Source organism: Apteryx mantelli, chromosome 4 (genome assembly GCF_036417845.1).
Source record: "Apteryx mantelli isolate bAptMan1 chromosome 4, bAptMan1.hap1, whole genome shotgun sequence".
Classification (NCBI taxonomy): Eukaryota; Metazoa; Chordata; class Aves; order Apterygiformes; family Apterygidae; genus Apteryx; species Apteryx mantelli.
Window position 1 is genome coordinate 25420828 of NC_089981.1, and position 27592 is coordinate 25448419.

General features: G+C 41.0%; 2 protein-coding genes across 2 annotated transcripts in view; both read left to right on the forward strand.

Annotated features, from left to right (window-relative positions):
* PTPN5 (protein tyrosine phosphatase non-receptor type 5) overlaps positions 1–2554 on the forward strand; it is a 93497-nt gene extending 90943 nt beyond the window's left edge. Inside the window, exon 15 of the mRNA XM_013957929.2 lies at positions 1026–2554. Coding sequence (XP_013813383.1) covers positions 1026–1119 — 94 coding nt within the window. The 3' untranslated portion in view covers positions 1120–2554. The remainder of the gene's footprint in view (positions 1–1025) is intronic.
* Positions 2555–8063: 5509 nt separating this feature from the next.
* The window catches only part of IGSF22 (immunoglobulin superfamily member 22), a 28705-nt gene continuing 9176 nt past the window's right edge, over positions 8064–27592 (forward strand). Inside the window, 27 exon segments of the mRNA XM_067295343.1 lie at positions 8064–8089; positions 10046–10197; positions 10773–10814; positions 10817–10900; positions 11594–11666; positions 11668–11710; positions 12672–12771; positions 13184–13223; positions 13660–13837; positions 14708–14821; positions 15697–15762; positions 15765–15847; positions 16994–17313; positions 17652–17936; positions 19724–19838; positions 21379–21558; positions 21560–21645; positions 21880–21918; positions 21921–22169; positions 23214–23277; positions 23279–23385; positions 24553–24592; positions 24594–24679; positions 26676–26684; positions 26687–26786; positions 26788–26833; positions 26835–26919. Of these exon segments, the coding sequence (XP_067151444.1) occupies positions 8064–8089; positions 10046–10197; positions 10773–10814; positions 10817–10900; positions 11594–11666; positions 11668–11710; positions 12672–12771; positions 13184–13223; positions 13660–13837; positions 14708–14821; positions 15697–15762; positions 15765–15847; positions 16994–17313; positions 17652–17936; positions 19724–19838; positions 21379–21558; positions 21560–21645; positions 21880–21918; positions 21921–22169; positions 23214–23277; positions 23279–23385; positions 24553–24592; positions 24594–24679; positions 26676–26684; positions 26687–26786; positions 26788–26833; positions 26835–26919 (2812 nt within the window).

Here is a 27592-nt window from a genome sequence, read left to right on the forward strand (position 1 = left end):
GTGAATTTGAGCAATGGGTTTTAATTATTTTTGTAATGGGTTATCAAGAGATCATATCACTGTTGCTGAGGTACTCTTAGCAGAATTTAAAACGCTAATAAAATCTGCTTAAAACGGACAAGTTTATCCTTGTTCTTTTTGTTAATTCCCGTCTCCCACTGTAGTACTATGTGTTTGTTAACAAGCTGCTTGCAGAAATATGTAGGTTAATGACACATGGAAAAGCAAATTATATTTCTGCTCTTGCTTGCATTTACTTTCAGGTTTGCAATTTTAAAGAGAACAGCAAAAGCTGAAAGGAAAGCTGAACCATAGCACAAATTTCTGTGCTGGGAGTCTTGACTGCTATCCACTCTTTGATTCACTTAGTGAATTTAGTTACCAGTTTGATTTGTCCTTTGTTAAAATTCCTTTGTCTGTTACAAAATCTTGCTGGCTGTTCCTGGTTCCCTGGTGGTCTTGCCAAAAGCACAGCCTGGGATGGCACAGAGGAGAGACCCCTCCTTCCAGAATGGGGAAGCTGTGTGCTGCACTGGTTCACTGGGCTGGCCTAGCCCTTTGTAGTCCTGAATTTGGTCCCTACTGCATCTGTATAGCCTTGGAGAAGCTACTTCACCTGTTTAGTCCCCCGGCCCCATCGGTCCATTCAGAGTTTTGTGGTGGGGGCTGTTTTTCACTGTGCTTAGAATGGTGCTTAGAGTGTAGACACTCCAGTAATGTGAATGCAAATAATGATGGTGTTGTCCTTAGTGATTTAAGGCCTCTGCTTAGCAAAGTGAAGGTAAAACCCTTTGCTGTTCTGAATACCTTGTGTTCCTTGGTTAGCAGAGACTTTCAGAGTGGAGCTCGAGGTCAAGCTGTGAGCTGATTGCAGTCAGTGGGCACTTGTTCATTCAGTACACGGGGCTTTGGAATAGACCTTTTCTGTGTAACACCAGTTTCATGTTAGCTCTGCCATTTGCTAGTACGTTACTTGCATGTAATAAGGCTGCTGTTTCCCTCCCCTTTTTTTCTTTCCTTTTCAGGGGAGGAATGATCCAGACTTGTGAACAGTATCAATTTGTCCATCATGTCATGAGCTTGTATGGAAAACAGCTTTCTAGAGCAGCAGAAGAATAAGTGTTCATGATATTCCTAAAGGCTAAAACCAAGAGAACTTTTGACTGCATTCATATATATTTCAGATCTGATAAGAGACACATGGTAACCTGGCTGTCTTAGCTGGAGAGAGAGAGATATATTATTTTACTTTGATATTGCTTTTATGCTCTTGTTTGCATTGACATTTAAGAGCTGAGGTATGCCTTGTCTTAAACATATGTGACAGGACATAATCTTCACCAAAAAAGGCTTATTTATACTGTAAATAAGAATAGTAGCTTCATTTGTTACAAAATCCAAAAAAAAACCCCACTGTCTTCAGTTTGCTATTTTTAAAAGATAATTGCTAATATATCCAAATACAGTGTGGAACTTTTTGAATTGTCATGCTGAAATATGTACCGTATGTTGACTAAGCTTGAAAGTAACTTTTTGCCTCTCTCTGATTGTTTTTACATATAAAATTACCGAATACTGTGTATATCGTAAACCTTCTGAGCCTCTGCATTGAAAGATTCAAGTAGATACACATTGAACTGATATTTCACACCATGTTTGCTTGTTTGGGATTTTTTTTGTTTGTTTGTTTTTAAAAAAAGTCACCACCAGGGTTGCCAGAACTAAGGGGAAAGACTTATTTCATTGACATGAGTCAAATTCTCACCTGCAATTCCTACCAGCAATGTACCCCAGAATCATAAAATCTCAGGTGAATCTGAGGTGAACAGGAGAATTTAATCTGAACATAAACTCTTCACACTTTACCTTTTCTTTGTTGGTATTTTGCAGTTTCAGCCTGCATCCAGTTTCTCTTTTTACATAGAGTCAGACCACAATTCCAATACAATTCCTCCTGAAATTTGAGGTTTGAAATCAGGCAAGGAATTTTGTGACTTGAATTCATCTTTATTGAAAATGTAGGGATAAGATCATTTGTGTTCTATGAATTTAAACTTGTTTCAAAGCTTTGAGGATGACTGCATGCCCTGTGCACATTAAAATTAATGAGACTAGAAATGTAAATCCTGTAGGCAGCTTTAAAAAGATCTCAGCCTGAGTGTGTTGACCGCTTTTTAATAAATTCGCCCTCAAACCAAATTTAGACAATCATTAGCCCCTTCTAATCACTTGTCTGGGCAGCAGTATTTCCTTTTAGATAAGACAGACTGCTGCTCCTGTTTTTCTTTTTAGACGTCAGTCTGGTTGAAGACTGGAATTTGTATTTAATGCTTAGAGGTAAGCACATGTTTTAATTCTTTATTGAGCAAAGAAAGAAACAGAGATATACAGGACCCTTAACAAGAAAAGATGAGTGTTCCATGAATAGAAGCTGTAATGATCTACTAAAAATATTTTTGCTTCTCTCTTTTTGTAATAATAACCCAAACCCACCACTTTTATTAGTGCAGGAGATTGAGAATATATTGCACTTGCTAATCAGTAGAGGGTAAAACAGCACTCAGAACAATAAGGGCTGATCCTGCCTCCACTGAGGTTTTGCCATTGACGTCAGCAGGTGCAGGGTAGGGCCTGAAATGTTATGCCTGCAACTTACTTCGTCACTGTGGGGAAAGTTTCCCAACATTTCAGTACATATCTTTTGTGTTTATTCTGTATCCATGAACCTGTAAAAATCCTGTCGGCAGGATTTGCATGAATGTGTGGCAAAATGTGTTATCTTTAAACCACTTGATTTTATTGCTGTATTTAAAATATTTCCTTCAGTGAGAAGCTAGCAGGAAGAACTGGCATTCTTTTTAAAAATACTGGTGGTAGTCATTAAATAGAGCAATAAACTTAAGCTTTTGAGCATAACATGACTGTTAGTTTTATGTAAACCTTGCTAGCTGTCTTGTCCCATTGCTACAGATTCTTTCAAAGAGGTAATGCTATTGTAAGCACTCTTTAGAAATAGCAAAAACACCACCGATGTTCTGAATAACACTGTAAGTGGAACTCCCTATAAATAATATTTTCAGCTGTTCAGTGCCCTTCAGTGTCAAACCTGAGTCAGTGAATAAAATGACTTGTTCTGTCTGATGAGTTTGCTGTGTATCTAATAAAGAATATTTGTTGATGATGGATAGGCCGGTGCATGCAGGAGAGAAGGTGAATGTTTAAGTTGCCTCCTGTACAAGGAGACTTCCTAGAGAAGAATTGCTCTATGGCAAGCAAGATATGAATGTATCTGAAATACTGATTTTGAAGTCCCTGTGCAGATCCTTAGCAGATATTAACCAGCATTCCTTCTTTGACTTGAGGAGAAGTAAATGATTTATACTGATGAAGGAAATCTAGCTTGTTGCCCACTCACACCAGGCAGGTTGTCTCACACCAGGCAAGAACATACCACTTAGTCTGGACAAAAATATTCAAATGCTTCTTGAAATGTTATTTTGTCTAACAGAGTTAGAGATAATCCTCCTATTTGCTCGTTGGCCTTACTGTTATTAATATAATTAACATATTTCTCTCTCTCTCTTTTTTTTTTTTCCCCCCCAGAGTTTAAGGTCTGAAGGACATTAGATCGGCTGTTCTGACCTCTTCTGACTGCAGAGGTAGTCTTAAGAAGTGCTTTAGGATTAGCAGAAAGGAGCCCTGCCTGTGCAGAAGCACTTGAGATGAGTGGGGCTGCTGCTTCTGTTATTCAGTAGGTTTGAAGCTGAGCTGACAATAGGAAAAAAACTATGCTGTGCATCTCCCCAGACACCTCTCTTTACTAGGGACTCTTTTTTTAAGAAAAGAAAAAATTCCTAGCATGTTTTACCTACCCTTTCCACATCACCGATCAGGCCTCTTTGTACCAGAGACTACAGCATTAATATCTACAACCCAGTTGTTGCCCAGATTACTAAATTCCTCTCTCCAGGTAGATTAGCGTATAACAAAACTGAGATAATTTTTTTTAGAATCAGCTGTAATGTCTTCTCTACCTGTTTCATAAGGGGGTTTTTTTGTATTTAGTGAACACGGCAGTACCTAGCTGGATTCCTGGTTTGGTCATTGTCCATCACACTTAAGCAGTGTGATGCTGTTTCTGTTTCTCTCGTGGTAACATGAGAGTAATGACACTTTCTGTCCCTTTGTAGGTACTCTGAGATCAGATGTACAAGGTTATGTAAAAGCAAAGACCAAGCTAATGCTTAAGAGCCTGAGCTGTCCCCAGGCAAAGCACATCTCTAACTATTTGAAAGATCAAGATAAGATTTGGTCAAACTATTCTCAAAAGGTCAGCTACCTAGCAGTCATATATAGCAGAATGTCACGCTTAGTTGCAGGACTTTCAAAAGTAACTAATAATTCTGGGCATTTCCTCTGAAAATAGTTTTTTGGGAAAATCTTGGCCTTAACCTGTGAATTTGCAGTATGGAAAGGCTCAAGACCAAAGAGAGAACTAAACAGGATCTTGGTTCCCATCATTTACCTGCTGTCTGTGCAGTGGAGGGACCATGCAACTTGCACACAAGCAGTCTTAGAAATGTGTGTGTTTTGCTTGGTGAGCTGGCAGGTTTTAGGAGTGCCTCTGCACTGTGTGGCTTTTGACATGTTTGTTTTTTCCCTGGAAATCATTTTAAACACAGGAAAATGGTAAGTTTAAAAACTGTTAATCATAACTGTGTCTCTCTTTCCATTTTTAAAGTGAAATGAAAGCTCTATACATTTGCTAGGGAGAGAAACAAAAGCACGTTTTCTGAGATTACATTGGGGATAAGTTTGTTTCTTCTGCCAGGTCTATAAATTTTTATTTTCTGGTGTTTGTGAGGGTGACTGTCAGCGTAGGATAAAGTAGGGCAGCTCAGGACTCCTGTAGGAGAAAAATAATTATTCAAAGGCACGGAAGAAACATACATGAATGAAAGCATTTACAGCTTTGTTCGTGAGGGGGACACATTCAAAGCACAAAGCAAGGCCCTTCTTGAGGCCTGTATTAATTGCAGCATGACCAGATTCAATGATACAAACCAAAAGCTCCACTTCTCATTCTTATGCATCCATTTTCCCCCATAGCAGAGTGTGTGCATGTGCGTGCGCCCATTTGAGCCACAGTAGCTGGTGTAAGAACAGAAGTGCGAGGAAGGATTCGCTAGCACTGTGAAATGAGCCTGGAAAGGGACTGTATGGCTTTGTGTCCATTTGAATTGCTGGAAGGGATTGGATTGGGTTGGTAGTGTTTAGTTTTTATTAGGGAAAATGTGACTTAAGCTCAGATACCAAGTCTGTCTCTATGTTGGGTTCTTGCTTCTGAATTAGAATTTTGAAGGGGTAAGTGAAAGTTTGTACCTTGATAGATTTATAGACAAGGAATAAATAATACTGTAGTTATTTCAGACCACGACTAATCCCATCTCTATGCTCTTCTGATTTGATAAATGCATCTGTTCTAGTGAGAACACCAAGTTCTAGAGAAGGGATCACAGAGGCTCTGTAGGGCTGGAATCTCTTTAGCCTACAGACTACTGCATGTGTTAATTTTTGCTGTTCATGGTATTTTTTACTTACTGAAAAAACTGATATTGTTTCAGTCTCAGCACATTTCTTTTTCTATTTCTGTCAGACTTTTTACCTTCCCCTTTTCTTTCCTAGAATAGCAGAAATCATCTAAAATCATCAATAAAGGCTGTGTATTTCCTAGGGATTTTCCTATTGCCTTTCTCTGGAGTTTTCTGCTAGAATTATTTCTGATAACCTCTGGAAGCTGGCAACATCTTCAGGTCCTTTGGTTTTCTAAGTTCCTGTATCTTACAAAGCACAAATGGATTATTACCCAGGTGCCTCCTGTGCTAGATTCCCTTTTTGTTGAATCTTAACATAAGTACAAAGTAACAGCAATCTGTTCTGAACACACATCAAATGCAGTCAGTGAAGAGAAGCAGTTTATCGCTGCTAGTTCAGCATTGGTCACAAGCAAAAGATGTAGTTGGTGTCCTTCAAAATGCGTAGATCAGTATGCATGTAAGATGGCCCCTTGTACTATTTTAGTGCTGCTGCGCTTGCATTAGTGATTTAAGACAGCTAAATACACAGGCTGGGGTCTGTAATCCATTTTTCTCTTGAGAAGTACCTTACGCTGTCAGAAAAAAAAAAAACCTCTATATGAAGAAGGGTGACAGACTTACTACAGAATGTAAAAGAACCGATTGAATAATTCCCCCAGTATCTACAATTATGAACTGATTTTCCAAAGAGCCCTGTCCATGTTTGAGTATCTGTGTGACATGGCTAGACTTGGAAACAGTGGAAACTAGTTCCTGTAGAACTTAAAAATAAGCAAATAAAACAAATATACAAATAAATACAAAACAAATAAAATAAACAAAACCAAAGCCTGGCCATTTCATTGAGGTGTGAAATGGGCACTGAGGACTGACTTAAGCACCAAAACAGGATTTGTTGAATGCTCAACTGTTTGAAACCTGACCCCACATGTTTTATTTTTAACGTGAAAAACAAGGCTGGTAGATTGTTTAATAGTCTGTCTTTGATCAGTTTTGAAATAGCATAACGATCTATCATAAGAAAACCTGGAGTTTGGGAGGTTTTGTTTGTTTTTTTAATTAAAGAAGGCATCCCATTTAACCTACCAAAGGTTTGTCCTTTTATCCTTATACTTGAGGTTTTATCATCCTGTTATTCCAAGAAGGAGAAACTGCTGAAGTCATTTTAATGGATGTAACAGCATAGCCCACAAGAGGCCAGTATGTATTTAAAGTTTGTACTACTCAAAGCCATATTTGTCCTGTGTGGCAGGACCTAGACATCTTCCTGAGACTGCAGCAATTTAGAGGACTTCACACCAGCTGAGGGACACAGAAGGGTCAGTAATGGTCTGAAAGCTCTTGTCTCATAGTAGGAATTGACCAGGACCTTAGCATCTGGAAGAAAAGATAAAATATACATAAGCAAATATTGCCTAGAATATTCTAATACTTTGTATTCTGTGGCTGTAATTAGATGGGATGGAAGGTGGCTGTCTGATAATAATAGCTTTTTTCTCATGTCTGCTTTGCTTGCTGTTTTTACTTTTTGGACACTTAGAAAGAAGCATAATGAAATACCACTCCAAAGTATCTTTCCTTGAGACACTTAAAACCAGGAGTAAAAAAGCTGTGAAAAGTGTAGCACGGGGAAGACTGAGCTTCCTACAAATGAATTAGTCAGACCTGTCCAATTCTCTTTTCCGTAACTGACACTAAAATTACCATTTGCTCACACAAAGTCTTTCTTGTGTATACTTCAGTGGTACTGACAAGCCTTATGTCAAGATCTGGTTTTTCTTGTAAATTTAGGCCAATTCTCTCAGTTGTAGCCATAGTAAATACAGTGTGATAGCCACACCGCGTGTAATGAGTGAAGTTAATCTCTCTACAGAGCACTCATAAATTGATTTATGGTGTATCTGTGTTCCTAAGAGCAGAGGGTTGTCTGCATTATAAGTTTGTGTTCTCTCTTGCCCAGGGACAAGGTGTGGGCAAACTGAGTCATGGTCATGGCCAGTAACAGATAATATTACATCCTTAAAGTCCAGCCTCTAGGGCTCCTGAAGTCAGATTACTACGAAGATTCCCTGTTTCTTTATGAGCCAGAACTGACAAGGCTTCCAAAAGCTCAGTGATTATTATTGAGGGCAGTTTTTGCTTGCTGTCCAAAAGGTAACCAGACTGAAGATAACAAAAGGTAATAGCACAACATTTGGAAAAAAAAAAAAAAAAAAAAAACCTCTTTCTTATCAGCCATTTCTAGTCTTTAGGTGGCACAGGCTATTGGACCTGAGTCTGTAACATTTTCACGTTCAGAAAATCTGTGGCCAAGGATTAAAATTTTGATCAAGTAAAGGAAATAGGAGCAAAGGGAATTCCATTTTTAAGGTGAAAGGAGAAACTGTTAGAATGGTGGGTTGGTTTCTAAACCATGTCACTGTGAGCTTCTTAGGATTTGAAAACCTTAGAATTAAGTTCCAAGGCATGCAGAGGATCGGGCAGTGGAGCAGGTGAGTAAAGAAGCATTTTGTATGCCTTCTCACTTTAGTACTTGGTACTACTGGTATGGAGTTGCCGTGTGATGATTGAGGGCAAAATATACTCCTTCCAGGGCATTTGGGATTATAGAAGAACATCTCTCATCTCTTCCTGACCAGCCCACTCATTGCTGTCACCAATACCAATGATCACTGATATGCAAGATAAGAAAGGGTGAGGGCAGAACAGTGAAAGAGAGGGAGGTAAGGAGAGGGGAAATGAACTTTAGGTAGACCAGACAAAAGCAGGAATGGCCCTCCTGGCTTCTTGTTTTTTAGGAAAGACTTCACAAATTATGCCTCTGGGAGACAATTTCTGAGCAAAAGAGGAAGGATGTAAGGCGGTCCAACAATATATGATATCCTTGTATATTTATAGAGGGTATATGGAGATATATAAGCTTGGACAGTGACTCTTCTATTGTGTTCTGTGCATAAGGAGTCAGAGAACGTTTTTCTCTCATACAGGCAGACTGGAGCCAAAGGCCAGCTCAGTAAGGGGAGCAGGGCATATATATCTTGAGAAGGAAAAGGATTTCTTTGAGAGAGTGCCCAAAACTGAGCACTCCTGGGATAGCTGTAATTTCTGCTGGCAATGAACCAAAGTCTCGAGGTCATGTGATCTTAACCTCTTGGCCGGTGGACTCTTTCCTGTAGGTTGCAGTGCATAATTACAGCCTCTATCAGAATAGGTCTCCATGCTCCCAGATCGTGGAGAGAAAAGGTTGTGTCTTAGGGAGCTGTGTCCCTTCTGCTCCAAGATCTTTCAGCAGCACACAGCTCTGTCAGACTTTCTGGTCTGTCTTCCATTCCTTACTTTATCTCCCTTGGCAAGGAATACTTTTAAAACAAGGGAGTTAAAATTTCTAGATGACACTGGCACTGAGCCCTCAAGGACTAGAGTGAAATAGCCCCATTTCCCCAAACTTCCAACCATACTGGGACCAGTCTTGACAGCTGTAGGCAGCAGAGCGCCTAGTGGAAACAGGCAAGGTATGTGCTGGCAGAAATCTCTCCAGTAGTATGGTCACAGGGCCTCCCCAAATGTTATGCACTAGGCTGACAAAAGGTGAGCTACGTCTATGCTGTGGGCTTTGCCTCCTGCTGAGGAGGAAGTGAGCGCTTCTGTTCCTCTCAAAGGCCAGCACGTAGGCAGTTTGGCCTATCCTGTATTGCAAGGCTACAAGTATTGCCCTTGCTGAACCATCAGCCATGGGCTTTGGTTAGAAACACCTTGTCTCTCTTGGATTATCTTGTTTTAAAGCAACCTTATGGGGTCTGTCTCAGCATTGGCAGTGAGGGCAATGGCCCAGCTCCCAGCCACGTCCCCCGAGAGCAGGGTGTGCGCAGGCCTTTGTAGCATTCTCCTAGCCCACTGTGTGTGATGCACCTACTGGAGCTGGGGAGGCCTTGGTTAAGGAAAAGCACAATGAAATTGAATGAGCAGGAATAATCCAAGATGATACTGCAGTTTTTGTTGACTTTCCTGGTGTGAAATGGTCAGAGTTTGCTGTTAACCACAGAGAAATGTCTCGATTCTAGTGAGATGTTTGCATGGAGCTGTTAGAAGTGAGTGTTCAGGACCAGCTCCTTATTCATCAGTCTGGCTGGAAAAATACACTGTGTGACATGAACCCAGGAGCTAGTTTCCAAGGAGAATTTAAACGTGCTCATTTTGATAGAAGATGCATTGCTGTGGAGCCTCCTGAAATGAACAGTTAAAACATTTTGCTCACTTAGTTATATGGATTCATAAAGTGATAAAAACGGCCTTGTGGGATATTCCACAAGCTTTTTCTCACCTGTGTGATGCATAGTGAATTGCCAGCCCCAAGGGCTAGATGGCAGCTGATCAGAGAGGGGAGCCCAGGAGGCTACACGTAGCCTTACACGCATCAGGCAAGTGTGTCTGTTACTGCTCCATTCCAGAGTTTACAGCACCTGGAGCCCCGCTGGATGCAACGTGGCCACCACAGCAACAGAAGTTGTACACATACAAATCAAGGTTGAGATGCATTGCTCCATTGAAGTCTCCAGCTCCCAAATGCAACATGTCTCTCAATCCACCAAAGTTGTTGAAGGCAAGTAGCATTCCTGTCCTTGGCATCTAACACTGTCTTTTTGGACAACTAGAGCATAAATGGGACCAAAAGAAGGTGTTGCTTTTCTGTGTAAAACTTGTCCTGAATGATATGGGGGTGGAAGGTTTGTCTTAACCCCACAGGGCATAAGCAGGACTCAGCAGCTTAGTACAGAATGGAGTCAATCCTAACAGTACTTTTGATGCACATAGTTTTGAGACCTTTCTTGAATGAACTCCCACATCATAGCATCAAAGCAGCTTGCAGACCTCCATGCAACAAGGCCGCCCAGTTTTCCCATCGTGTAGGTGACAAGACTGAGGCATAGAGAGAGCAAATTACTTGTCCAGAGTCCTGCAGGAAGACTGGAAAGAAGCACGGGATTGATCAGCAGTCTCTCTGGGTAGCTAGCGCTCTACCTGCTGCACAAATCTTGTCCCAAGGGTTTTAACTCATCAGGGCAATTCTCTGTATGACTGGATGTTTCAGGGCTTCTTTTGGTATTCACCCTTTTCCTCTCCCAGTAAAAAAGCACCTCTCTGTGCTGCTAGACTAACCTGTCTTTTTCCCAACAGAAGTTGTTTCTAGGAAATTTTCTGCCATATTGGAGTCCCTTTGCATGTGACACGCTCCTTTGAAATACTTGCTGGAGAAAGCGTCCTTGAATTTGTGGAGAAGCCTCATCCAGCAACAGCACCCAAGGGTGAGAAACAACCATGTCCTGGTGAAAGCCAATAACTGACTGCATCTTCAAATGCGTCTAGGCATATTTACTCATCTCAGGCAAGTAAATGCAGTTTGCCACCTTCTACAAATGCGATAGCGGTAGATGAAAATGGGGGCAAACCCCAGTTACCTGTATCCATCTCCACAGTTTTTAGAGATTTGTCTTGTATCAGTCAAAATCAATAGGAAAGCTGCTGTTCATTTTAGCTGCTGGAGACCAGTACTTGCTGATCCAAATATAGCAGTCCTTGTTTATGCAAAACTCCTGATCGAATGATTTGACTGAAGCCAGAATAATATGACCTTTAATGCATTAGTAAATAAGCTCTCCCATCATGTGTAAGCTCTCCCATATTGAGAGATCTGGGACTGTCTAATGTGACAGAAATATCATATGAGTCTTCATTATATATCATTAAAAATCACAAATCCTTCTTTATGGTGTACAGAGCACTTTTAATGAACAAATTTTATTCCAGAGTGATATCCATAATGGAAGTAAAGTGGCAATAAGTACAGTAAGTAAATAAAGTAAGGTTAATATTTCCTCTGTAAAGCAGACAGGAAAAGAAACTGTGCATTTAAAATAATCCTAAATAGAGAAAGTATGTAACAGCCCCTCGTTCCATTTTATTCATTATTTGTTCCAACATTTCTTCTTGAATTTTAGAAGATAAAGTAATATTGTAAGCTAAAGTGAAAGGTAACCCAAAGCTTAATGTAACATGGAAAAGAGAGAATGGTCCAGATGTTTTTTAACAGTATCAATAAGGAGTACATGCTAAAGGTAACACTCCTTTTTTTTCTTGCCATTAGCTCATAACTTTTTATTCCCACAATAAAAACTGTAAAAAAGAAAAACATAAGCACTATAGTATTCCTCAACAACAAAAATATTCCCATTTATGTGGTACTGCACTTTCAAATACTGTTGTATGTTTGCAGGGTGGCATTTGCATTCAGCTGAAGAGCATAAGGGCAAAGGAGCGTTCTCTGTTACTTGGTTTTACAGCGTTTAGCATAGTGAGCTTGTGTGCCATTCAAATAAAAATAATGCTAAATCTTGATAATTCATACTATTACTCAGGACAAGTGCTAGTTCAGCCCTGTTTAATTTGTGAAGGCCCATGGCTGCAAAAATTCTATCCTTGCCTTCTTTCTTCTGTTCTGTTCCTTGTTTCCCATGCTCTGTCCCCTTTGCTTCCTCTCTCCTTAGTTCTTAAGTCACTCTAATTCACCTTTTCTCTCAGGCAGTCCTTTGTTTAGAAGTCTGCTGGCTAGTGCAGGTCAAACTGCCTTTTTTTGTCCTACAAAACTCGAGAGCGTCAAGTCCAACAGCTTCCATTCACCCTCTTCTGGACTCTGTATTACTTATGCAGTTCAGAAGTGATACTCACTTTGAGTGCAGAACACCAAAATAAAAGGATGCCTCTGGGAAGAAATGTGGCTTTGTTTTGCTACCTTAGGCCAAGAATGGACTTGATCCAAAATACATCACTGTCAGTGGGAATACTTCTGTTTGTTTCTGGGGCTTTGGAGAAGGCTGTGAGGGATCTTTAGGGAGGATGGAATGTAGGACTGGGCCCCAAGTTTCTGCTCTCAGAGATTCTGGGTTTTCAACAGGGCAATTCTGTTAATGAATGAAAAAAATACTGGCTTAAACAAATAAAAGGGGGATTTCACTAATATATTTTCCCCCCTAACCTATCTGGAGCTTTTGCTGGTTACTTTTTCTTTCTTCTTTCGAGCTTGAATGCCTCTCCTCATATGATGCTGATAACTACAAGTGCATAGGGTCCAATACCCATGCTGATGCCATCATTGCAGTATCCCTGATCATGACTGAAAGTAAGTGTCAGGGATCTGGCTTGATTAGTAACTAGACTAGTTACTAACGATGAGGCTTGGAAGGTTAGACAAAATGGACTGTCTGTGCAGGGCAGGTCTGCTGCAACTAAAGCAGGGTAAAAAAATCTACCTTTTCCATCCAGCGCAGTGCATGTGCTCTGAATCACATACCATAATAACAGCTGCCCATTGCTCAGCTGGCTGATCTTCCATCTTTGCAAGTTGCAGAGAAAGACTGGGGCCCGCATTAAATTAGATTTCTTATTTTCTTGTGCCCCATTTGTAGCCCATGAAGGAGATCAGTGGAAGTTAGAAAATTTAAATCTGTGGGGCATGAGGGTATAAATGACTTGTAAAAGGTCATACTAGGAGTATGTGAAGTCACTAAATTACTTTTGCATTTTTTCACCAGGTGAAGAAAAGTTGGATTTCAAAAAAATGCTTAAGGAAAGGTGAGACTGTTTGTTTCTTGGATTACATCAGGACAGTGAACAAATTTCAAGTCCTCATTTCTCAGAGCAGAATCACACTTTCAGCACCAATAACACAGACCACTGCTTCTGGCTGGGAATTTTGCAGTGCCATAGGCAGCCTCAGTCCCAAAGTCAGCCTTCATTTTTCCTTAGGCATTAGCACCACAGCAAGTTCCCAACCAGTTTGTCTGGCAGACAGGGTGGTGGAAAGGAATTCTGTGATCCCTTTTCCCAGAAATGACCCTTTGAGTGAGACATTGAAAAGGCTGACCGTCTTGTCTCGAGCTAGAAGAGCTTGTCTGGAACCGTATGGATGTTCTTTCCAGGAGGGGTCCAGTTATGTCCAAAGCAGTGGAAGGGAGAGTTGCTTACTTTGAAATGCAGCATGAATTACCTGTGAGATGTGTATGCGCAGGAGACCTCCAGCTCCGAAGAAGAGCATAAAGAAGGTAGCTGATGAGCAAGAAATGTTGGAGATCCTTTCCAAAGTGCCAAAGAAGGACTATGAGAAGATCTGTATGAAGAATGGCTTCACTGATTTCCTTGTGCTTTTCAAAAAGTTGAAAGAGATGGAGAAGAAGGTGAAGATTGAGGTTGGTGAGACTGTCCGCTTTCAGGACACTTGGAACACGTTTCCATTTACACTTTTTGCTTTTCTGTCCACACTGAATAATTGTCCTCTACCTAAAAGTACACAACAGGTAATGGCCTACAGTGTCTGTCACAGTACCCAGGGGTTTTGACAGATGAAAGACCACATCCACAAGGTAGTTTGTGGGGGAGGCAGTTCAACATCCCAGATAGGATACAAAACAATGTTTTTGCGGCTGGACTTTCCAAGTGGGATTTTCAAAGGAGCATGAAGGAATTATGCCAGATCTCAGTGAGGTAAAAATGACTTTAGAACCTTTCTGCAAATAATACCTGTAGGAAGAATTCTCACCACAGATTAAATCCGTAGAAAGTTAGGTTTGTGCTGCCTGACTGCACTGTTACTGTTTGCTGTGTTAGAGCAGAATCCTGATACTTTAGCCAAAGTATTCAGTCCAGTTGGCGTTGCTTTGGACAAGCGATGATAACAGTTATTGCCTGCCCAGGAATTTTAGAGTCCAAATAAGTGAGGCAAACAAAGAACATACTAATATTTGTATTCTGCAGATGGACAACTGATAGAAGGGTTCAATAGCCTGTCACAGAATACAGCAGTAGATTCGCCATGCTAGAAAGTGAACCAAAACTCTGAAATCCCCAGTGTTCCTCTTATGTTTTCCAACAGCAGGATTTCTGAAGTATCTGGAACACAGTGACAATATTGCGTTTGAATATCAAAAATGGCAAGGATGGTGAGCATAGGCAATATTAACAAAAACTGATGGTATTAACGGGATGAATGAATCTGTCTGATGGGAACTGTGAGACAGTGCATGGATTTTTGATTTATTCTTCACTAAATGGCCTTGCAGGCAGGCAGAATTCTGAAGCCCCTTGAGGACGTTGAAGTCGAAGTGGATTCCACTGCTGTGTTAAATGCCATTCTGGAACTGAAGGACCCCAACATTAAAATGACCTGGTATAAGGTAGATTTCCTCATTTCTCTTCGGGTGAAAAAGGGCAGTGGAAGCAAGACTCAGTCTACCTGCATGAAGTAAGAATAGTCTTGTTGCACTGTACCTTAGTGGGTGAAGGAGACTATTCAGGTGGACCTGATCCAACAGGAGGGCTGAAGAATTAGCACTCATTTGTCTTGATAAAAGACACAAGGCATAAGTACCTGAAAAGAAATCCCTTCAACTCTTAGTCCCTTCATTTTTGATTATGATTTATCCCTTTATCCAGTTCATGCCCATGAATTGTTCATTTGCCATCTCAAACTACCAGTGCTTCCTTGCTTTTTGTCCATGTGTCATGGTAGGCTTAATCTATTTGTTTGGATATGATCTGTGCAAAATCATAGTGCACTCAATATCCAAGTGAGAACTAAAGCTAAAACAAGATACTAGATTCTGGAACATTTTCTCACATTGAAAGGGTACGTTATTTTGGAAGTAATTCTACTCTTCCATTTAAGACTGTAATTGAAATAAAGCACTTAGGAATACTGCAGCCAGGATCTGATCCAGAGAGAGGACTGTCATATGAGACCCTTTTAAAATACTTTTGACCAGTATAACCTGTATTATACGGGATACCTGTCAGGCTACTGGATAGGTGTACAGCTATACTGGAGACTTTTTCCGTCTCTGATAGGCTGACTAGCCTGGCCAGAGCATCATTGCTGACAGTGGTTTGTTGATTTCCTACCAAAAAGGAGACAAATAAGATTAAACTGTGTTCACTGTGCTAACCCCCTGCTGGCTTTACACGTCCTTTAAACTGAGCACTGTGTCTTGCCCTCTATCTCCCCTGTACAAAAGCAGCATGTTTTCAAAGGTGCAAGTATTCTGCTTCCTAGGGGAAAGAGCCTTTGTGTTCCATACATTCCCTGGGAAAATATGATATGAAGAAGATTGGTAAGAACTATATATGCTGTACATTGCCAACGTGAATGAAAAAGACCTGGGAACCTACAGTCATCTTCTGGCTGACAAGAAACTCTCTGCTGTGTTGAGAGTGATAGGTAACATTTGTTTTGGGATATGAGGTTCTGTCTAGCATGGCAAAGACTACAGACAAAAATTTGAGGGTTGAAATTGATGGGCCAAGCTGCAATCTACTTTCTTACATATCTTTGCAGTATTCATGACTCACTGGTCTTCTCAGGCTCAGACAGAAATCTAGCGTTGTGCAAGTCATAAACCAGCCCACAATTATCAGAGCACCCATCTGAATACACCTTTCATGAGATAGCAGATTTCAGTTTGAAGCCTGGTTATTACACATAATAAGCCAAATTCCCCACTGACGTCAGTGTGGCAGGACTGTGAGTCGCTACTGAATTTGGATTGGTTTTAATGGAAAAGATGGGAATGATAAAACGTACCTTGGCACTGTCCTTTTAGTAGAAGTGAGCTTTGCTTAAACAGTGTTACAGGACATGGGGGTGAGTAGATGGGCCTGGGTGTAACAAAACCCATCTTTTTTCCACCGGACATGCTTTCCGCAACCAACCAAGTACGTGATTGCTGTTTGAAAGAGAATCAGCCACATTACATGCAGCAACCTTGCTTTAAGTCAATGGTAAGTAAAAGTGATGCTACCCACCTGCCTTATCTTCCAACTTCTACTGCAGTAGACCCATCTTTTAAAGATGAGCGTTTCCAGAAGTACCATTTTTCATTATAATGCTTACCTTTTGGGCTAGTTGGGGTTGGACAGAATGTTTAGTAGATTGGTGGTGTGGTAGATTGCTTTACTTAAGCCAAGGAGTGATCCTGTGCCAGGCACTGCAGCACTCTTGACAGATAATGCAGGAAGATGTCAGTTCTTTTTTTGCTTGCCAAATGGTTCCAGGTATGCTTGCAGATCTCAGCTGCAATGGCTTGAAGCCATTTACTTTACAATGATCTAGAGTAACGAGGAGAAGAAAAAAAATGGAGCTAAGGCAGAAGAACTAAACGGAAAAATGGGATGTCTGTTGGTAATCAGCTTTGTAGGAATACTTGCAGCTTTGAACACTATGAGCTGTAGTTAGCTCAGTTTCCTCTGAAGCTGATTTTTCTGCTACCACTCAGGAAAGAAATCAAAATGACTTCACTAAGGTGTTGCTATTTAGTGTAGGGAAATCTGAAATTAGGAACCAAGCAAAACAGAATGACCATTTGTGTTTTTCCTATAACAACACGTGAGCCCCTAACATTTTTGACAGAACTGAAACCACTGAAAGTGACAGAAAGGCAGGCAGCACTCTTTGAAATCACCTGTCAAAAAAAAGTGCCAAACTTCGCCTGGAAGTTCAATGGGAAGGAGTTGAAGCAGGGTGATAAGTACAAGATCATCACATCTGATGATGGACTGACTTTCACTTTGAAAATGAAGGATTTTCTGTCCAGTGACCTTGGGGAAATCAGTAGTGATGCTGGAGATCTAGTACAGAAAGCTCCACTCTTAAGATCAGCTTCACTGATATTGAGTAATGCAGGGAAAGCATCTTTAGGTGAATCAAACACAGAATATTAGTGTTTGAGCTGCAGAATCCATAGAGCTAAAACACAGAGCCCCAGAGCTTGGGCTGAAAGACCTGGCAGCTTATAGCAGTAGCCCTCATAAAGCTACTCTGTGGGCCTACAACTAGAGGGGTGTTAAGACCTTATTTTCATTCTGGAACTAAAGTCCCAAGTATGGAATTTGTCCTGCATAGGAGCCCATGTTACACCCTGTGGAGGCGAAGCCTCCTGCTTTGATTTCTAAGGTGCTTGCTGGTATGTGCTATTTCTGGTTGCCAACTCCTTCCCTTGCTCCTTTCCCAAGGGATTCCGATTAAGTTCATCACCTGTCTCAAGAATTTCCAAAGGAAAGAGAAGGGAAAAGCCTGCCTGGAGTGCAAGCTGACTTCTAAAGACATCACCCTGAACTGGATGAAGAATGGGCAGGTGATTGAGAGGTCTCCTAAGTATATCATGAATCGTGAACAGAAGACAACAGAGCTTATCATTGATGATGCCAAGCTGAGTGACTCAGGAGATTACACAGTGTTTGCTATGCAAGACGATGATCCTAATGAGTATTACAGCAATGCCAGTGTAACTGTGGAAGGTGTGATTGGCTCCAGGGAAGAAGAGGAGGAATAGTAGTTGTTACGCTGTTCCTTGTTGCAGAGAAACCATGCTGCTTTGCTTTACATCCAGGGACCTGATGTGAGGTAACACCACTCTGCAGTGTCTTTATTGTTTAGCATGGAATAAACCATTTGTGCCCTTCTTTGTAGCATGAAGATAACAATTAAGGACTTTGGTGCAAAAACTGGTAGAAGCATAAAACAGTAAATCTTCCATTTAAGTCCTTGCACCCACCACCTAAACCAGTCTAGTGAAGTATCACGTTTTTTTACTTTAATCAGAGTTGTCATTATAAATTCTTATCCTGATTCTTTAAAGCAACCAATGGGACATTTGACTGCAGCCTGCTGAGGACCAGCAGCACAGTGTTAGGTTGTTGGTATAGTAAATAATTGATATCACATTTGTTGCATAAATTAATTATGCAGTAGCATTATTGATGCCGTAAACTTTTATCTAGGTACTTTATAGAAAGACATAAGGCTGTCAAGAGGGAAAAGAAAGCTTAGTGTCATGATCTCAGCATAGGTCAGAGAAAAATTTCAATGTTACGGTGTGGATTTTAGTGGCTGTTATTATTTGAGATGACTTCTGTTAGATGTGGACCAGCTTTGAAATATGCCTAGGTGCCTACCATGAAAAATACAGCATTTTAAGAACATGTAGAACGAGCAGCTTGGAGAGTGCATAAAATAATACTAGCTTTTTTTTCACGGGTTCAGGAACAATTGAATATTCAGTTTGTAGGATGGTACAGAGGAAATTCTGGGGCTAAAAGCAGCTTAGATATGAGAAGGTCAGGCAGATTTTAGGCAGAGCCTTTCATGGAGGATTGAGCTGCTCTGATGCCCACCCCTGACATCTGACTCTGTGAGGCTGGCTTCTTCCTAATAGCCATGCATTTTCTGTGCCAGATGGTGTCCCATGAACCTTGTCCTGGCTCATGTACAGGCTTGGGTGGAGGTCATTGTATTAGTTGCATTTTGGCAATGTATTTCTCATTTTTGTTTTCCCACAAAGGTCAGAAGAAAGGAAGAGTTTCCTGGTGGCATCCCTAGCCTTGGGCTTTCCAGGTGTGCAGCCTGGAAAAGTTTGGAGCTGGGGCTGAGTATGGGCAGGGAAGCCCTGGCTTCCAGAGGATGGGTATTAGGCCTGGTATGTGAGTGCCCTCTGCGGGCCACTGCCAGGATGGCCTGAAGGGACGGTGTGGGGCAGGAGCCTTCTCTGACCTCCTTTCTGGAGGAGAAACTGTTTCTGCAGCACAGGAAACCTGGAAAACCACAGTGGATCTGCCTATCCCTGCAGTGGTCCGCAGGGCTTCCACTGACTCCTGTGCACAGGGGAATAGCAGGTGTTTCAGTTACAGGATTCTCTTTCCCCTGTGCAGAGTTCAGGTATTATGACAAATATTACATAGGCAGCAGGGGAAGTGTTCAGATGGTTTGATGGTTCATCTGGACCAGCTAATGACCTGGAGCAGTGCCAAGAAGCTCTTTTCTGCTTGGGCTTTTGGGTTCCTAGAGCTGCTGTCCTTCCACTGGACACCCATAAAGAAGGGTGAAAACTACTGAAGAACAGTGTCCACCCTTTCTCCCATGACATCCAACTCCCCAGCCAGAGATATTGGCTTGCATGGTGAAGGCGTATGCCGTTTTGTTAGGAGGTCCCCCGACATTAAATACCTTCCTTGGTATTTAAGTGCTTATTCCACAATCATTCTACACAGTGTTTCTGCTCATAGGCTTCCAATGGGATTTCTTTCAGAGAGATTTGCCACCATAAAGAGTGGTATATCTGATGTTCGTGCTCCAACTGGGGATCCTGCTGAGCTCTCTGTTCTCCTGACTGATGAGAAGGTGGAGGGGGTGTGCCTCAAGAGGTAAAGAGGTAAAATGCCGATGGTATTGTCAGTATAATGAAAGGCTGCAAAACCACGGCTGGGAGGGTTTCCTGAATAGCCGTGGTGGGATTTGGCCTGCTCTCGGTAAAGGTCTTTTTACCGAGGGCAGGCAGATCGACAAGAACGTGTCTAATTCTTCTTAGGTTAATGCAACCTCAGTCCTACTAAGTTTTGACTTTGGATCTTGGCTTGTTCAGAATTCCCCTTCCTAGTCTCCTGTCAAGATGGTTTCCACATTTGCTAACCCATTTTTTCAGCCTGTGGACTCTCATTCTTATGCTGTTTAGTGGTGCTACACCTATATTTGCAGAATCAGTGCTTCACCGGGTCTCCTCACCTGGGTCTGTACCATTTTACAGGTCTATCCACTTGCATGAGCAAAACCTTGTCTTTCTCCTTCTTCGTTATTCAAGGGGAGAGAAGTGAACATTCATACTGGTTGATTTTTAAATGACTAAGCCTAGGTTTCTGTGTTTATAAATCAGTGATTGAGAATGTTGGCCTGAGACTTTACTTCCAATGTTGTCATGAGCAAGAAGAAGAAATATCTCTGAAATTACATATAGATATATAAATATGTGTATTGCTTGGCTCTTGGCAGCCAGATGGCGCCAGATGGACTTTCAGACTCATCTGTAGCATGGAAATGAGCCTCTTTGTCTTCCACTGAATCAAGGCAACATGGATAGGTATCGCTGCTTAGACAGCAGGACAAATGCAGCAGTAAGAACCACTCATTCAGGATGCTGTGGCTGCAGCACTGCATATAGATTTATTATGCGTAAAAATCCATCCACAGCAAACTTTCACAGAATGGTTGGTTTGGGGTTTTTTTTTTTGCACTGATTGCATTTGGTCTAGGGAAGGTTGATTTTTCTTGCATTCAAAAATATTTTCAACAGTCTTTTTATGAAGATTGTCATTTACAAACATACCCATTGCATGACAAAAATGAAAAACTGAAAACATGTAGAAACCTGACTATTTTTCTTTCTTATGTGCAGGAAATCCTTATCATTTTCCTATATTACTCTGCAACAAGAGAGAGAATTTTCTTTACAAGTAGTACCTAACTTTGATTCTGTGATCTTTATCACAATCATATATATCCAAATGTGGCTTTGCGGAAGAACAGCACAAAGTGCTTCCTCTCATGTCTTGCAAAACTTAGGAACTGCCTGGAATCAAATCTTCAGGTGCTGGGGATTTGAGGAGCTTTTTGGGCCTGCCATTTCCCAGAGGTCCTTCTGGGGCTGAGCTGAGCAATTAAAGGAGGCCGGCCAGCTCCCTGTACAAGAAACAGAACTAAACTCTCTGAATCAAAACACACCCAAGACTTTGAGTGTCCCTGAAGACTTTCACGAAATACAGAATTCTGATATTAAAAGCATCAAGCAGTACATGTGAGGCCCAGCTGTAGACCACCTTTGCAGGGAACTCACAAATACATGATGAATGTCAAGCTATGTTTGCAGCTGCAAGTGTCTTCTGTTCTTTCTAGATCCTCCTGTTACTGAAGAATTTGGGAGCTTTTTGCTGCACACCCCATTACTATGAAGGCTGGGCATACAACAAACATCAAGTTGCCTTTCAAGGCAGAGCCAATGCCCAAAATCATGTGGTTTAAGGATGGTATTGAGGTGACAGAGAATGTGGTGATGGAGAAAGCCAGTGACTATGCATTACTCACAATCAAAAACTGAGAGAGAAGACAGTGGAGCCCATATGCTGAAGCTGAAAAGTGATTGTGGCTCAAATTCTGCTAGTCTTTACCTCAATGTTCTTGGTAGGTCCTAAATCATTTTATAGCAGGTCAATCATTGGTCAGTATGCTGGGTTATAGATGGTGTAATCTACACTTTCCCTTAAAAAATCTTGCAGTGGGACAGACAGTGAGTTATCAGATAAGTCAGTTTAGCTTTGCTGTAATCAGTAAACTACACTGATTTACACCATGAGAGGATATGACCCACTTAATAATAACCCTCCGTGTCACTTTGGCTATTTCCTTATACTGCAGATAAACCAAACCCCCCACAGGGGAAAGCAGAGTTCCTGGAACACACGGAAAATGCATTCAAATGAAATGGAAGGCACCCAAAGACAATGGAGAAAAGCAGGTGACTCACTTCATCATTGAGAGGAGGATGGCTGGGATCAACGTAGGGGAGATGGGGAGTAAGTACACCATGTTTGCCACAGATCAGGTGGAGGAAGGGAAAGCCTACCAATTCAGAATCCTTGTTGTCAACTCTGAGGACCTCAGCGAACCACTGGAAACAGAAGAAGTGTTTGCTGGAGAACCCATTGGTAAGCCCATGAGCATCTCAGGCCATCTATTTTTAATGTGGTTTCACAGTCCTGCTTCCCATCATTTACGTCCTCTTCTGCCTTGCCAGTCCCCTAGAGAACACTGTCCCCTGTGCTTCAGGGGACAAATTCCAAGGACAGGAGCTTAGAAGCTGTTTTGTGCTTGGGCTGATAGCCAGGATCAAACAAATAGCCAGGTCCTTTCACTGCAAATGTTTGTGGACTTAGAAACCCCTCAACATGGACTGACCACGAGAGAGGACTGACTAACATACTGTTCTAGCGCCAGTTACATAAGCTCAGTAGAATACTGCAGAAATGAAAAGTAGCTTTCTCTGGAAAATATTGTGGGGGAGGAGAGAAGATTATGAAAAAGCGAATGCTTAAAAACATTTTGTTTTGCAGCCAAAAAAGAAAACAAGTCAGCCAAAAAGTAACTTGGTTGAAAAACACTGCTCAACTATGTCCTGGGAGTTAAAGTTTGGGTACCTCTTGTTCCCAGTTTTTCCTTATGGACTAATTAAATTATATCTTCCAAGGTTCACAGCCCCATTTCCCCAAGACAAGAGTGTATCACAGCAGATAGAGTCCAAAGAGAGAGTCTGGCCTATTGAAGCATTTCAGAAAGAAAATTTCCCAAGTAAAGCAATACATATCAGTTGTCACCTAAAACTTTACGTATTTTTGTTGGACTTTACGTCTAAACTTCCTATGGATTAGAGAAGGTGTTTCTGAGCAGGTCTGTAATGCATTGCAGACAGAGTTCATTTCTGCAATAAACAAAAGATATTAAAATGTTTAAAACTTTAAAATGATAAAGGGAAGTAGGTGGCAAAGTAAGAGGCTTTAGGAAAAAGTTTGTGGCTATGAATAAGCTAGATGTCCAAGTTACTCTCCTTGGCTTCATTGCTATACATACATACATACATACATATAGATACATAGATGCACACACACATGCGCACACACACACCCCACACACAAACACTTTGGAGTCAAAGAATTGTGACTGTACTGTGCTAAATTGATTTTTCATCTGTGCAGGCACTCCCGGACAGGCATCTCAGCCTCAAGTCGTAGATGTCAGTAAAGAAGCTGTCACTGTCACTGAACTCCCCAGCCCAGGATGGCAGCTCCCCAGTGCAAGGCTACATCGTAGAAAGGAGGAAGAAAGGCAGCAACCTTTGGGTCTTGGTAACCAAGGAGCCCATCCACGGTCAGACCAAGATTATTATCTTTTTTATATAGGAAGAAGGAAAGCTAGAGAGGCTTTGAAAGCAAAGCCAAATATTGATTAATCAAGGAAATGCCATCATGGCATCCAAGAGCACCAGCAAGATATATATTTTGATATACACTGTCCAAAGTGAAAAGCTGAAAAGTCCACTTTTCCAGACTGAAATAGAAATGGCTGGATGCTCACAAGTACAGTGTGCAAGTAAGATGGCAGAACACTCAGCACCACTGAAAGTCAGGTCATTTTTTATTTAGGTACCTACCTATGGATTTGGGTGCCTATTTTCAAGCACTTGTGTTTTTACATTTCGCCTTAGCTAAATTTGACTGCTTTTCCCTGGCTTAGACCAGAGCAGAATTAAACAAGTGATTGATTTTGTTGTATCCATCAGATAGCAAACATATGATCTATGCTTAGCGCAGCTTGTATAACACATGGGAGTGTTCATATCATCAGCAACATCTGACTAACGAGATTTTTGCTTTTCATCTTCTGTTAATATTTTGGTTCTTTCTTGGAATCTTTCCTCTGTCTCATTCCAAATGTTGGGCTTTCATATTAATTAAGTTACAATCAATCACACTATTCAAAAATATTTTTTTTTAAGTATCAACAGTACTCATGGTAAATAATGGAAATAGTTTTAAGAACAAATTATTCAGTTCCTGAGATTTTGTTTAAAATTGAATGGAGGATCAAACCTGCTTGAAATCTGTGTTCTGAAAGGCTTGGCCACTCTGAGTTTATTACTTCATGGGAATTCCCATTAAAATCAGTGGGATAATACATGAAGACGGTTTTCCCAGACCAGGCTATGGACCATAATTTAGTGGAAAGCATTATAATGGCAAATTTATACCTTTTTTTTCTCATATTATAAATATTCAGCCAAATTCCATCCCCTCCTTCTGTACCTGGGGGAGAGAGGTGAAGATGGGGCAGACCAGTGCAGAAGTGCAGGCTAGACCTAATTATGGGGCTCCCTGAACATCCATTTATGTTCTTCTCCAGGAAGGTCTGCATGAGCTGAAATTTCCTCATGGTTTATCTCAGTCCAGAAGCAAATTAGAAAAAAAATAGTGATCACTCAGGAATACTTTTATGTGTGATTAGAGATCTGTGTCATTGTGACATTTGTCTCTCCAGATACCAAATTCAAAGCGGATGGTTTGCCAGAGGATACAGAATGAGTTCCGTGTGATAGCTGTGAACCACGCAGGCCCTGGACATCCTGGTGTACCCTCAAGTTCTGTTGTTGCAGAGGATCCCATCGGTATGTTTCTTTCACTGTTTAGTGTCTAGTTTTCCTAAATATGGATGGTATGACCAGGCCTAGGCACTTACGACTGAAGTCTGAGGGAATGTGGCAAATTCCAGCCTGGCTCAACATAATGAACCGCATTGTGTTTATAGCTTAACTAAAGGCTAAGGAAGGCCTTAATACCTGTGACTATAGATGTAATTATATTATAAGTGCCCAGAAGTATGACATTATTCACATAAAATGTATAGTTATTAAGATAAGGACATAGTAAGGAATTTCCCTCTGAGGCAGTTGAGTATATGCAAACAGCAAACACAGATGAACATGATAAAGATGCTCTGAGGTCTAGATTACTTGAGGTTCACACATAGTCTGCCAAAAGCCATAATGCAGTCATAGCACCAGAAAGAAAATCTTTTCTTATACAACATGTCACTTTGCTCCCTGCAGCAGTCCTCCACCAACCCTAATGAAAGAAGGGAAAACTCTTGCAGAATTCATGAAAGTTGTCTATATTCTGGCTTTTAAGACTAGATTTTTAACTAGAAAGAATTTGTGCCTAATTCTGGACTGATGAAAATCACAGCCAAACTCTAAAGGATTACAGTAGCCTCAGAAATGCTGAGATAGGCAAATTTTATTTTGTACCAGTTACAGAGAATTCTTACTCCATATGGCCATGTAACCAATGCATTTTAAAACCAGAATGCTGTCAGAAGCAATCAGTAAATATTAGGCTATTGATGGTAAGGAACCTTGTAATTGTTATAGGAGTGGGCCTCAGTAGCTGCACATAATTTAGAAAAAAAATAATTTGGCAAAGTGTGTAAGCCAGTATAACTAGGAAAAAAGAGAATTCTTCAGCTTGTATGTAGTAGATGAGAGTAGATTTAACCTTGAGGTTAAATAGTTACTCAGATGAGAAAGCATTCAGGTTCCTTTAAATCAGAAGACAACACAAAAACAATTTAAAGCCTGAAGCTATGATTGTCCTCCTACTTGAAGACTTGCATTATTCCACATTAAGCCTAGGAGAATATGTACTGTCCATTTGCACCATATTCCTCATGGCCCTGTGTCCTCATATAAGTATTTCTCTAAAAGCCATTAGCATCACGTTTAAAAGCCATTAGCATCAATGCACCATGCTGCATTGGTTTACTTAATTCTTTTTTTCTTGGGGGCGGGGCATTTTAGCTGAGACTTTCAGAGCAGAATATGGATTTGGATACCCAACTTCCTATTCATTTGATTCAAAACTTATAGGTATTTTGAACATCCTATCTTTTGCTCTTCTGGAGTCTTAACTAGGCTGCTGCAAGGTGGACCTAAAGAGCAAAAAGCAAGATTTGTATTTTCAAAAATGACTATTCGTTAAGGGTGTGTTAATCTCTGGGCACATAAGCTTGAAGAACATTAACAGGATATTGCAAGCCACTAAACAGATCCACTAGTCCAAGCAGTCCAGATAGCACCTGAACACTTGACATAGGACTCTAAGAAGAATGATTTATTAAACAAGAAGAGACACAAGACACTGAAAGCCATACAAGACAGGTTATAGGAAATACACTGGAGAGCTCATAAGCTAGCTAGGAAGAGACGCAAACAAACTGTTAATGCATAGCCACCTCTCCCAAACATATGTGGAGAATGAATGGTGGTCAGTGCTCCTAGAAGGTGCCCTTTCCAACCTTAATTCAGATGGTCCCAGGTCAAAAGCTGCTAGGACTTTTCTTAAATGGCTAGCCTTGGAACAGAGTCTACGTATTTGTGCAGCCATTTTAGGAACTGTCTTCTCTGTTGTACAGAATTTGCTGAGGTCCGTCCACCCCAAAAACTTGCAAACTTGCAAAAACTTGGGCATTTTGAAATAGGGACAGCTAAGGCCTGTTCTTTCTACATGTGGATGTAGGCCTGAAGATTGACCCGGTGCTTGGAGGAAGCACCTGGTACTTGGATGAAGTGTGTACAATAGTGTGTCACAGCTTTCCTACTGTCTCAGAGCCTCCAGGATGGTGAAGGGCCTCCATGTGGTTGATTCTTCCAACTCCAGCATTTCCTTAGCCTGGGAGGAGCCAGATAAGGGAGATGTGCCCCCAGGATACATACTAGAGATGTGTCAAGATCCCAATCTCTGGTATCAGTTACAGGCAGAAATATTTTCTTCCAAGTCTAAGCTGTGAATGAAGCTGGTGTGGGAGAAACAGTGGAGTTACAGGAAGGAATTCTAGCAATGCCACCTCCAGGTAAGACCTGCAGTATCCGTCCAGCTTGAACTCCCATCTCTCACCTCTTTACAAGGCTTTCAGTTCTTTTCTGTGTTTTTTTTTTTAAAGACATCATTTTGCAAAGGGTTATCAAATTCATCTTGCACAAAGGAACATTCAGTGTCACAGCTCAGCTTCTTTTGCTGAGAGGAGATGGAGAGCAACACAAGCTCTGCAGTCCCTGAGCCAAATTAAAATCATTCTGTCATTCTTCTTGCTAGGGCTGAGCTGTGTCCTGAAAAAGTATTCTAGGTATAATGGAAGTTGTTTACTCCACTGTTGACCTACATTAGGCATGTGATTACAGAGGTCATTGCTGGAAAATTCTCTCCATTTCTGTCATGGGTGCCATTGTCTGAGGATGGATTAGGTGTGTAGGTATTACAGTAAATAAATGCCATTTGTTGTAAAAACAGTGGTACTGAGGCAGGATTAGAGTCCTTTCAGGTGCTTGGCTTGAATGAAATGAACAGTCAGGTGCTACTGTGCTAAACTTGGAAAGGTGTTATCAGGGGTTATGCTCCAAAGACACTGATTATGTCACTTATTATGACACCATTATGACACTTATTATTCAAGGTAGCAAATTATTTAAATCTTTATTGTTTACGAATTTACAAGCACTTAATTATTTATTAGGAAATTCAGGCTT